This window comes from Octopus bimaculoides, chromosome 14, assembly GCF_001194135.2.
Source record: "Octopus bimaculoides isolate UCB-OBI-ISO-001 chromosome 14, ASM119413v2, whole genome shotgun sequence".
NCBI classification, from domain to species: Eukaryota; Metazoa; Mollusca; class Cephalopoda; order Octopoda; family Octopodidae; genus Octopus; species Octopus bimaculoides.
In genome coordinates this window covers 23,158,739-23,172,662 of record NC_068994.1, presented here as the reverse complement: position 1 = coordinate 23,172,662, position 13,924 = coordinate 23,158,739, and the positions used below count along the sequence as shown (strand labels likewise).

Below are 13,924 nucleotides of genomic sequence, written 5' to 3'. Positions count from 1 at the left end.
TATATATATTCAGGTTAGTGAGAAAGATTACTGGTATCAAGGAAAAGTTGTAGTTAGATAGATGAAGGGTGGTGTCTGGAGGGTGAAATTGGGAAGAAGGGCTTAGTTTGTGTGTGTGTGTGTGTGTGTGTGTATGTATGTGTGTGTGTGTGTGTGTGTGTACACAGTGCTTCTAGAACTTAGTTTCATTGAGTTGGGTGTGTCTTTTTGAGAACTGCTCATCGCCAGTCATCCTATTACTTGTCATCTCCTCACTGAAGTTTAAGATCCTGAGGTTAGCCTTCACTACTTTGTCCCATGTCTTTCTGAGTCTCTCACTTCTGCAAGCTAGCTTCATCTACATTCTGTAAGTGGTACTTCTCTGTCCTCATTTATAGGCATTGCATGTCCATAGTAACATAGGCTTCTTTCTTGCAACCTATATCTGATTTTTTTTATGATCAGCTTCTCTTTCAGCATGTTTATACTGTGTTATTCATGCACACTTACAATTCTCATCTTTCTGAAATGCATTGTTTGGATGTAGGTGTGAAGGTCATGGTTAGAATACCTTTGAGCATAAATCATAAGTCAGTCAGAGCTGACCTGAAACAAAACAGCAAAGCACAAGAGCTTATGTCTTCAATCACAATTTAATCATTAAAAATGATTTTTCCTTACGTGTTAAGTTATATCTGACCACAATGATTTTGGGTTGAAAAATCTGAGTAGAACATTTTGATGCATCAGAGGCTATTCTATAATGATGGATCTCTCAACTAGTATCATTTAGGATTATTTCACAGTCAACTTCATACTATTCATTCAAACATCTCATGTGCTGAAATATTCAATCTCACTATGGTATTGTTTTGACATATAATAACAAGTCTGCAACTGGCATATCCTTCACTAGTAAGGAGATCATTTTGTGATTACACCCAGAGTAACATTTACACTAGCCATGGAAGCATATTGTTGAGGTTATACTTGGATACAAATACTCAAAGTTTAGGATTGATTTCAACTCATCTTCCATACCTCTAGATATACAGGTAGAGCACCTTACTTAAATTTTAGGATCTCATTTTCTGCCAGCTTCGTTTTGAACAGCAACATGCTGCTGTCTTGAATAAAGGTGTCAATGCTGTGAAAGAGAATGTTTTCTTATTTCTTTATTGCCCACAAGGGGCTAAACATAGAGGGGACAAACAAGGACAGACAAAGGGATTAAGTCGAAAGAAAGAGAATGTTTTCTTGCAAAGTTTTCTACAGCTATAGAAATATTGGTTTAAGGCAGCAGATACCTCTACTTCAATTCTCTTAAATACTTCACTATGCTCAAAACTCCACAAAATTCAGTATTCTTGATTATATCTCAGATATGTAAGCGAACTAAATCAAAGGCTTAATTTATTCAAACAGTTAATCCTTCTTAAAGGAAATTAAGACTTTTCTATGCTGTATAGCTTGTTCACTTTAGCTGGGCCATGCTTAATATTACAATCTCTTATTAAAAGACCAAAACAAGTCTTCCTTTTTTCCTATCCACTATATTTTGTATAAAGTATGACCTCTGTAGATTAATTGAGTTCTGTCTTTATATCTTGTGATGATGATTCAGAACTTTTACACTTCATGAGAGGTTTCAGAACTCTGTTAATTTATCTAGAATACATCAGTGTTGAGTTCAAAAAAGAAGCCAGTTATGTTCGTATAATCTGAGGAAAACTGTTCTTGTTCAGGATATTCTGCAGAGTAAAAATATATGGTACAATCACTTTAGATTTGTTTATATCCTTTGGGTCTACATACTAATGGATTTTGCCATCTTTTTAAGTATGTGACTCCATACATACAACTTGAACTAGTTAGTTATCTACTTCATTTCATAGTGTTGAAGCATTTTTTTCTATGAGGGATGATTCCATACTAATAGTGGGCCAAATGAGGCACTAGACTTTCCACCAAGCTGGCGGTCTATAGGGCAGTCGTCATCACCTCTCTGCTGTACGGTTGTGGGATGTGGATGCTGTATAGGAAGCAAATGCAAGTACTTCCACCTCCGCTGCTTGCAACAAATCATGGCACTTTCCTGGTAGGACAAAGTCTCTAACACTGAGGTGCTTCGCAGAGCTGAAATGCCCAGGATCCGAAGTCCTCATCATAAAGGCCCAGCTCCGGTGGGTCGGACATGTAGTCCACCAAATGAACAATGTGCATCTACCAAAGATTAACTTCTCTGAGCTGGCTTCTGGAGCAAGAGACCCTGGAAGGCCACTGAGGCGATACAAGGACAGCCTGAAAACTTCCCTTGAGGCCTGCAGCATTTCAGCCCGTGGCTGGGAGTCGCTTACCTCTGACCACGGCGCCTGGCATCCAGCTATCCAAAAGGGTGTTTGAGGAAAAGCACCTCAAGAGCCTGGACCAGAAGCGACAAGCCCGAAAAGAGAGGATCCCCAACCTTTCTGCTGTTACATGCCCAACATGTGGCCGCATCTGCACATCCGCCTTTGGGCTCTGCTTCCACCTCCAGCATCACTGACATCATTGTCGAACCCCAACAGACTTCCATTATTATTATAATAGTGTGCATCTTAAGGAAAATGATTCAATAGAGCCCACTGTGATGTGGCAGATTCTCTTGAAACATCTGATATTCATGAACACATTATGATAATCTGTAAGAATCATCCATCTTATGTAGATAAGTGTGACTGATAGGAATTTGGGTTGTGGTAGTTTGTTTTCTCCAACTGTCAGTGAGTTGTCACTAAATCCAGAACATTGAATTCAATGCATATCTAATTTGCTCAAAAATTCCACCTTTATATTGACACACATACCTTTTTCCAATTTCAGAATAGTGTTTTCATGGAAGAGAAATCATATAAGGGCCTGTCACTTAGTAATTCTGAAATATTCAATTTTGCTAAGACAATGAACACACATGTATATACAAGAGATTTGCTATCCAGGTGGCAGGCACTATGAACAACAAAACTTCCATATAAAAACAGAATAGCAATAGTAACAATAATAATCAAATGAATATGATTTGACAAAATAACAAGTTTCTATGCTCACAAATATATTCTTTAACATAAACTAAGTTTTCAAACATATGCATCCTTATTTTTTACCATCAGTGTTGCCAGTGCCACTGGACTGGCTCCTGTGCAGGTGGCACGTAAAAAATACCATTTGAGCATGGCTATTGCCAGTACCGCCTGACTGGCCCTCATGCCGGTGGCACGTAAAAGCACCCACTACACTCTCGAAGTGGTTGGAGTTAGGAAGGGCATCTAGCTGTAGAAACTCTGCCAGATCAGATTGGAGCCTGGTGCAGCCATCTGGTTTGCAAGTCCTCAGTCAAATCGTCCAACCCATGCTAGCATGGAAAGCGGACGTTAAACGATGACGATGATGATGATGATGCTCCAAGATATGTCTGTCTGTACAGCTTTTCACCCCTTTTCTTTTTTGTTTCTTGATGTTCATGTTACTCTATGTTTGTGTTCCACTACTTCTGACATCTTTTTTATGCATTATTTTATGAAAGACAATCAAGAAACACTGCCCATACAGTCAAGAAATCCACCATACATCTTCATGATATGTGGTGGATTCCTTACAGTTGAGCTCTTTAACATAATTTATATTTTGACTCCAAAAATACTCTCTTATTTTCTTTTGCATTAATTTTTTCCCACTTTTTTTCTGAAAACCAAATTTTATCTGGCAAATGACATTCTATTGGTTTAGAACATTGGTTTTATGAAACATCACTAAAGATAGTTGTACCAAGTAATTACTTATGTATTCATCTTTATATGACTGTTTACTTCTCTTTATAACTCTGAAATGTACAAATATTTACACATATACATATATATTCCAGATGACCCTTACTGTTCGAGCCCAGAATGCATTTCAGCTGCAGGATCAATATTAACTGCAATGGATACTACTGTAGATCCATGCCACGATTTTTATCAATATACATGTGGGAATTGGGTGAGAGACAACCCAATACCGGAAAACTATGCCAGTTGGGATCGATTTCAGGAACTTTCAGAAAAAAATCTATATCGTTTGAAAGGTCTTTTAGGTAAGTATATAAAATATTTTTGCATGATCAAAGAAATTTGATTTTTAGAGATATTATTTTTGATTTTTATATTCCAATACACACAAACACATGTAAACACACACACACACACACACACACACACATACATGCACATTGGAGCTCAACACACTTCTCTGGCTCATCAGATCTAGTTAAACCATCCAACCCACAACTAGACATTAAATGATGATGATATTTATCCACTCCAAGTTGTAAATGTTGAAACTCAGAAACTTGCCCACTTGACCAGGTATGCATGAAATTCATGTCACCTCAGTGCTCTAAAATAATAAAACTTGAAAGAAAAAGTACATTGGTATATGCAAAAGTCATTTTAAAAAAGATACACTAAACACCAGTCTTCTTTTCAATATGTGGATAAGAAGAAAGCCACAAAGTTAGCTATCCATATCTGGAACCAGAAGGCTAACTGCACACTACATTCCAATCATTGTGGAATGATCCTCACCATACATTGATGGATCAAAGAAATGTAGGCTTTGTTTAGCTGAAAAATCTCATATTCTTTTTAGATATAAGAACTCTATTGATCAACTAAATTCTAGATCTGAAATTTTTATTAAATGTAAGTAATTGGACTAGTTTCTTTTATTGAACTGGAAAACACCATCCTCTCTGGATTAAGCATGCAGTCTCACAAACTTTGATCTTCTTCCCACTTAATAAATTTACCCCAACCATATTAGTTCTGATTAGAATAAGTCAAAGGGATGCAACTCATAATTTTCTGTCTCATTCCACTTTTCTCTTTTTCCTTTCTCTTTTACTTTACTCATTTTCTTCTCAAAGAACAGTCATGCTGTATATTTGAGTCTGAAAGGTTGCTTGGAAACATACAGCACACAATACAAGCTTGTCTGACCATTGTGTTTTCTTAGCATGAAACTAATAATAGCTTGAATTTAAATCCTCTGTAAATGATATATACATGTACATTCATACACACATATATGTATGCATGTATGTACATATGTGTGTGTGTATATATATGTATGTCACATTACGTTACATTATGTTACATTACTGACACCTTTAAAACTTTATGCTTATCAAAAAACATATGGAATTTTGATAATATACTTGTTATTATGGTGGCAAGTAGCAAAATGATACACAGGCTCAATTTGCAAAATGCAACACAGGCTCAATTTACAGTTCCAGTTAGTATACCTGAGAAAGGGATGAACATCACCTCTTCACATTTTCTCTTTAATATAATCTTTTTTTTTACTCTTTTATTTGTTTCAGTCATTTGACTGCGGCCATGCTGGAGCACCGCCTTTAGTCGAGCAAATCGACCCCGGGACTTATTCTTTGTAAGCCTAGTACTTATTCTATCGGTCTGTTTTGCCGAACCGCTAAGTGACGGGGACATAAACACACCAGCATCGGTTGTCAAGCGATGCTAGGGGGACAAACACAGACACACAAACACACACACATATACATACATATATATACATATATACGACGGGCTTCTTTCAGTTTCCGTCTACCAAATCCACTCACAAGGCTTTGGTCGGACCGAGGCTATAGTAGAAGACACTTGCCCAAGGTGCCACGCAGTGGGACTGAACCCGGAACCATGTGGTTGGTAAGCAAGCTACTTACTACACAGCCACTCCTGCGCCTGTATATATATCTGTATATATATATATCATATCATATCATATCATATCATATCATATCATATCATATCATATCATATCATATCACATCATTATATACTAGCTGAATATCCCATCGTTGCAAGGCAATTTCCACAAAATGGTGGATTTTTGGAATAGCATGCCCATATAAGTTAGGTTTTTTTCCATTTTGATAGGGATTTTAAAATACTTTTTTTATCATCACACACCCTTGCAAATGATGGGAGAAAGCTGTTTATGGAAAAAGATTTTTGGAAATTTATCATTCCTCTTCCCCACTTCCAGACTGATTTTATCCAATTTTTTGCACTACACACTTAAAAATAATGGGAGACGACCTTTTGGTAAAAAAAAAAAAAATTGAAAATTTATGATTTTTTTTCAAACCTCTCCCCCACTCAATACCGCTTTTGGCAATTCTTTTTTTTTTTTTTGCACTACACACTTAAAAATATCACCCTAATGAAATTCCTTACACACATGCATGCACACACACTGACGAACACACTCATACTCAGTGTGAACAATATACTTTTATAGAATGAAAAATTTTACTATGAAAAAGTGAAAGAGATAGACAAATGAAAGAGAGGAAGTGATCTTTTCTGTTGCTGTCACAGATGTCTAAATTTTAAAATTAAGTGAAAATTTTCAAATTTGGTATATTGATATACTTTTTCACAATGAATCCAAGCTTGTAATTCATTTATGCTAGAAAAATTTTAGATAAATGTTACAGAGGTTTAGAGTTTGTTCATTTTTTCTCAATCAGAAAACATTATTTTTGTACATGATAGCTGTGATAAAATGAAAGTAAACATTAGAAGACGAAGTGTTAAACAAAATGAAAGCAATGCATGAGAGTAATACATATACAAAGAGAGTGAGTATAGGGAGAAAGATAGTTTGATCATGATAGATAGAGAGGGGGGAAGTTGTCAACCTACAAGTTGAGTAATTTCTTGTAGAAAATTATATTTTTTCTTATTATTATTATTTATGATCAATATCGTCTGTGAGATGCAGAATGTGAAAATCAAATTCATTTTTTTTTTTTGAGAATGCACTATTTCAGAACCTTTGGGGGATAAACACATACACTTCCGTAACCACATACACTTGCAATTATATACTAGATATACACATACATGCACATTCACACACACTCACACACACACACACACACACACACACACACGCACACACATTCATTATATTCAAACTATCCATTATATCTTTAATAAGAGCTGAGTTACTTCACACAATAATCTTGTAAACAAAAACAAATTTATGTAATTATTTCAGCAATATGTTATACGACTTTCAAATTAACATATCACAACCATTTCCCAGTAATCAAAGTATTTCCTTCTGTGCTATTGATGTAATATCCAACTTTCCATTCAGTTACTGAAAAAACTTTGCCTTAATCATTCAAAGGAAGTTAATGCCATATGAAGGTTTCAAATTTGCATCAATGAAATATTTAACAATGCTTCACCTCCGCTGCTTACAATAATCAATTCTATAAAGCTAAATTGCTAGCTGTGATAATTTGACAAGCAAGAAATAGCAACCAAACCTTATCGAAACCACAACCTAAGAAAAAGGCACATTAGATAATTTGATCTGAGATATACTGCACCTTATTGAAATGAGACTGATGATTCTAGCCAGAATACATTTGAGCAGGGCTGATCTGGAGCTAAACAAACAATAATGACATATTTTAATGTTTTATAAACTACCATTTACAATTTGCAGACTGGGTCATTGAGGGTCTTTGTCAGTGACACAATACAGCACCAGTGTCTGGATATGAATCATAGCCATGTTTATCAGGAAATGGAATTTTGTCACCATGGCTGTCAGATACACTCAGAGGCACAGAAACAACAGAACCCAAGTTCCAAAGAACAGCAGCCTCTGAAACCTGCTGTTTGTCTTTGCTGTCCACTCATATCTCTCTGTCTCTGTCTGTCTATCTGTTTCTCTGTCTCTCTCTCTCTCTCTCTCTCTCTCTCTCTCTCTCTCTCTCTCTCTCTCTCTCTCTCTCTCTCTATCTATCTATCTATCTATCTGTCTATCTATCTCTATCTACCTATCTCCCTCTTTCTCTCTTTATCTCTCTTTCTATGATGGGGTGGGGGCAGAAAGAATGATTTTAATTTACATAAGTGATACATAATATATCATGCTGAAGCAAGACCCATCAACAACAGCCATTATCTTTTATCTTTTTCTTCTTCCAATCATTAGACTGTGGCCATGCTTATTATTTTTTTTAAAGCTTAGTACTTATTCTCTCAGTCTCTGTTTGCCAAACCATTATGTTACAGGGATATAAACACACCAATACCAGTTGCCAAGCAGTGGAACAAACACATACAAAAAGACACAAACATGCACACATATATAATATATATATATAGATAGATATATATATATATATATGTATATATAGACAACGGGCATTTTTCAGTTTCCATCCACCAAATCCACTTACAAGGCTTTGGCCAGCTCAAGTCTATAGTAGAAAACACTTGCCTAAGGTGTCACGCAGTGGGACTGAACCTGAAACCAGATGGTTGGGAAGTAAACTTCATACCACACAGCCATGCCTGCACCTATTGTTTATAATATAGGCACAAGGCCTGACATTTTGGAAGGTATGTATTGGTCATTTACATCAACCCAGTACCTGACTGGTGCCTTATTTTATCAACATTGAAAATATGAAAGAAGTTGACCTACGTGGAATTGGAACTCAGATTGTAGAGATAGAGCCAAAATACTTGAATGTATTTTATCTAACCTCTAATAATTCTGCCAATCCATCATCTTAATAATAATAATAATGATAATAATAATGATGATGATGATGATGATGATGATGATGATGATTTCAAATTTTGGCACAAGACTAGCAGTTTGGGGGGGGGGGGGAAGTCAATTACATTGAACCCAGTAATCAACTGGTACTTATATCATTAACCCAGAAAGGATGAAAGGTAAAGTCAACCTTGGCAAAATTTGAACTCAGAATGTAAAGACAGACAAAACGCTGCAAACCATTTTGCCCAGCATGCTAACGATTCTACCAGCTCACTGCCTTAAATAATAATAATGGTTTCAAATTTTGGCACAAGGGTAGCAATTCTGGAAAAGGGATTAAGTTGATTACATGACCCCAGTACTCAGTTGGTACTTATTTTGCAATCTCTTCTCAGTTCTTATCCACTTGGATGTTTGCTAACACCTGGACGTTTCTGAGAAGCCAGAGGCTTATTCTTACCAACATGCTAACAGCAACAATGACTAATTCTTTATGTACTTTGTTATTCTTTATAGCTATTTCTATATTTAATCAAACTGATGCTAACCAAATTTTTTCTTTGGTATGACAATCTACTTGATGTTGATGATGGCACCTGTCAATTACAACTTAATTAATCTGTCAATCAAGCCTCTGGAATCTTCTTGTGTCAGAAAGGATGCATTCAGCTTTCAGTAATTGGCTCTCCTCTATTGGTTTTTTCTAAGTTACAGATCACAAGTTGCTGGTTCATGTAGTCAACTATCAAAAGAACTCTGGACTACTATCTGCTAACATTACAAAAATTCTATATAAAGGCCTGGATTACCTTGTAATTAGACCAAGCCCATATTCATTCATTTGAAGAAATCAGCATAAAACCTGTCAGAAAAGTCGAAGAATCTGAGAAGTTTTGTGAGGATTTTGCACCCCAATCAGCTACACCCACATGATTGTTGCGTGTACCAAAAATGTTATTCTAATCACTTACAATCCCTAACCCTAGTAAGTGGAATTTTCCTAGGAATGTCTCTAAACAGGCACAGAAATCCAGTCCTGCCACTCCAGTTGGGGCATAAACATCTACAAATGGTATCAGCCATTAACTTCACATTTAGGACCACTGACTTACATTTTTGATATAAGAAAATCATACTTCCTTTCGCTTATACTAACTAGACTGGAATACAGTAGATCATTTTTGTCCTTTCTGCTCATACATGTATAAACAAGGTTTTCTCTTTTTTTTTTTTTTCTTGAGTAGTATGTACTATGATTGGAAGTTTCATCAATCCCAGGTGCATAGTATCATATTTATATTTTTTTACATATTTTCCTTGTGGCAGAGTGACTGTGTAATCCACTCACTGCTGATTATAGAAGTAAACAAAGTTTCCTTGCTGTTGTTGTTCTTGTTCTCGTTGTTGTGGTTGGTGGTGGTGGTGGTGGTAGTGGTGGTGGTGGTGGTGGCGGTGGCGGCGGCGGTGGCAGCGGCAGCGGCGTCATCAGCGTCGGCATCGTCTTCATAGTTGTTGTAGTTGATTTTTTTTCTTCAGAATCATTGAGTTGATTTGAAGCAGACGACACCAAGTTTTTCCCCTCTCTGACGTAGTCTGTTGTTGTCATGGCTACAAAAGTAGTGTTTGTTACTAAAGCAGATGCTAGGCAAACTCATTTCACACACACAAACACACACAGATAAATAGAAAGATAGACAGACAGACAAATGACATATATCTATATATTCATATTATATATTATATATATTATGTAAATCATATATAGATAATATGTATGTATATACATGTATTATGTACTATATATATATATATGTATATATATATATATATATATATATATATATATATATATATATATATATATATATATATGTATGTATGTAGATATAGATATAGATATTATACGTATATATGTGCGTATGTATACATACATACGTAAATAAATACCTATATACATGCACATGCACACACACACACATACATATACACACAAATACATATACACACAAATACATATACACGTACATACATACATACATACATACATGAATAAATAAACACATACTTACACACACGGAGCCAGAGTCTGTAAAATCTTGTTTTGGTCTTGATGGGGTTGCCTCTGTGTTCTCTTGCCAGTTTACCATACTGTAAGTCCTTTGGGATTCTACCATCTGACATGCAGTGTACATGGTCCAATTAATTGATTGTTGCATACCCACTCTATTTGATATGTATGTATGTATGTATGTATGTATGTATGTATGCCAGGTCACTTGTGAGGCTCTCATGAGTGCTACTGATAACATGGAACCCAATACAACCCTACAGCATGGTCAGGTTGTCGGCAACTAAACTGGCACCCCTACCAGGCTAGCCTGGTGAAGAGTGTTGCTAGAAACCCTGCAAGACTGAAAACAAAACCTGTCAAAAGGCCGGTTGAACCTGATGCAGGTTCAACGACTATCTAGCAATAGCACAGGCACACAGAAATTCCAGGATGGTGTCTAGCATACTGTAAGACTACTGGGAGTGAGGTACCCCTTAGCTCTTGTTGAAGTATATCTCTAGGAGAAGGCTACTCTGATATAAAGCCAGATATGCAGGGAATGGCGTTGAACATTTTAGAGATCTTTTGCTTATGCTTGAGATCATGGCTGTCCCACATCCCTGAACCTGCAACTCATATTGGCAGCAGAGATCTTGCCTCAGCTTTTCTCTGGAACATTTCAATAGAGAGGAGAGGGTCTATGAGGTGTCGTGCAAGCCTTCTTGGACCTAAAACTTTGCACAGGCATTGATGACTTTTCCTTTACATGAGCATTGCTTCTCTCTTTTTTTTTTTAAATATGTATTTATATATATTTTTATTCTGAAGTCCTGTGGCGATGGGAAGGTGGTGAAACATGCAGACCTGATGGGTTGGAAGCATGTAGTCAGCAACCTGCATGTAGGCAGCCCATGTTAGATATAAAGTCATCTCCTTGCCACCCAAGACAGCGATGGGATTCAGTTGCTGCATGGGCGTCTGAGTAGCTCCATTTGGACAGAGGCCTGCTCACCCAGAAGCCGGGGAGGTCCTAGAAAAGGTGAACCATAAACTGTCTGTCTTTCTCTATCTGGTTAGTTTAACACGACTGATGGATGTCCATCCTCTGCTTGAAAAGCAAAGAGAATACTTATAAAATCTGGCTGGAACTGGAATATTTCATGCTGGAATGTACACACTCTGTTGGATAACAAGAGTGACTGTAGGCCTGAAAGACACACTGCGCCTGTTGCTTGTGAGCTGAACCATTATCACACTGATATAGCTGCACTTTCAGAGACACGTATAGAAGGTGATGGTCAGCTTGAGGAGGTAGGAGGTGGATACACCATTTTGGGGAAGGAGAAACCAAAGGAGGAGTGCAGAGAGGCTGGTGTTGGCTTTGCAATTCGATCTGAAATCCTTAAGAAGTTGGAAGAACTTCCTGTTCCTATAAAGGATTGTCTAATGACTGTACGTTTGCACTTGAGAGGTGGTTTACAACTTTAATTAGTGCCTATGCACCTATTTTGACTAGTTATGATGAAGATAAAACTATTTTCTATACCCAGATGAGAGCCATATTTAGGAAAATCCCTAATTCTGATAAAGTCATTCTACTGGGGGATTTCAATACCAGGGTTGGAACAGATTGGCAGATGTGGAACTCTCTTGGACGTTTTTAGTATAGGGAAAATGAATAGCAATGGTCTCATGCTTCTGGAGCTTTGCGAGGAATACGGACTTTATATTGCAAGTATTCATTTTATGCACAGAGGTGATTACACAACAGCATGGATGCACCCTCGCAAGCGTGACATCTATGACATTTGTATTGTGAAGTCCTTTCATGGTTCAGAGTGCTTGATGGACTACAACCTGGTGCGAGCAAAGTTCTGGATGATGATCAGAATGAAAGAAAGTAAAGAGCCAGTTGGCATTCATTGGTGTCTGAATGTCCATAAGATATATAATGTTGTGGTAATGAAAGAGCTTCAGAATCATTTATCCAGCATTGAAAATACTATAGTATGGAAAGATTTTCGAGACCCAAGTTTTTCAATGTGCTGCTGAAACACTGGGATATGCTACTCCCTGACACAGAGACTGGCTTGATCAAAATGATGCTGAAGTTCAGTGACTGCTGATCGTAAAACACCATGACCACAGTATATTATTGCACAAAGGACTTTCAGTTGTGCAGTGAAATCTAGCACTTGCCCACTACAGTAGTGTAAAGTCACTACTGTAGCGATCTCTCAGGAAGATACAGAACACCGGGTGGGAGGACCTTGCTCATGATGTTCAGGCTGCTGCTGATGCAAATGACAGCAAGAAGCTTTACCGTCTTATGAAGCAAGTTTATGGGTGTAAGAGCTCTGCATTAGCTCCTTTGCTTTCCAAGGAATCTTCTACTCTGTTTACTAAATCAACAGAGATCATGGATCGCTGGATTGAACATTTTTCTAAACTCTTAAACCATGTGGACAAAGCAGTGATTGACACTATACAACAGAAATTTGACATTAGCTCCTTAAATTCTATGCCCTCAATAAATGAGGTAATGACAGCAATAAGTAAACTGAATCTTGGTAAGGTACCTAGAAAGGATAGTATTTGTGCTAAGGTCCTGCGATTTGGTGGTGATTACATCACACAGTCCTTTCATGAACTTATTAATCTGGTGAGATGGTGTAATCTGGAAGTATGAGGCAATGCCTAAAGACTGGAAGGATGCAATTATTCTTCCTCTCTATAAAAGAAAGGAAACCAGAGTAGAGTGTGGAAACTACAGAGGTATTTCTCTACTATAAGCTGCTGGCAAAGTTCTGGAAAGTATTCTCCTTACTCACCTGAATAGGTGTCTTGTAAATGATGTCCTATCTGAATCTCAATGTGGTTTCCAATCTAGAAGATGAACAATGGATATGAATTTCACAGTGAGACATGCAGGAGAAGTACTATAACAGACAATGACAATTTGATGGAGAGAGTGAGCTAATATGTGGCATGAACATTTGATCACTATAAGCAAATCATTTGTGCAGGTCATTCAGCAAAAGCTCAACACTCGTATGCCATCATCTCCAATGGGAGAGAGTGTCTATGTGGTAAGTAGCTTCCTTACCAACCACATGGTTTCAGGTTCAGTCCCACTGCATGGCACCTTGGGCAAGTGTCTTCTACTATAGCTTCGGGCCAACCAAAGCCTTGTGAGTAGATTTGGTAGACGGAAACTGAAAAAACCCCATATATATGTATATATGTATATACATATAT

The 13,924-nt window shown here is 37.1% G+C and overlaps 1 protein-coding gene across 1 annotated transcript in view; it reads left to right on the top strand.

The window, feature by feature from the left end:
- The window catches only part of LOC106884025 (uncharacterized), a 693,536-nt gene that overhangs the window by 589,817 nt on the left and 89,795 nt on the right, over window positions 1-13,924 (top strand). Inside the window, exon 4 of the mRNA XM_052972775.1 lies at window positions 3,881-4,090. Coding sequence (XP_052828735.1) covers window positions 3,881-4,090 — 210 coding nt within the window. The remainder of the gene's footprint in view (window positions 1-3,880; window positions 4,091-13,924) is intronic.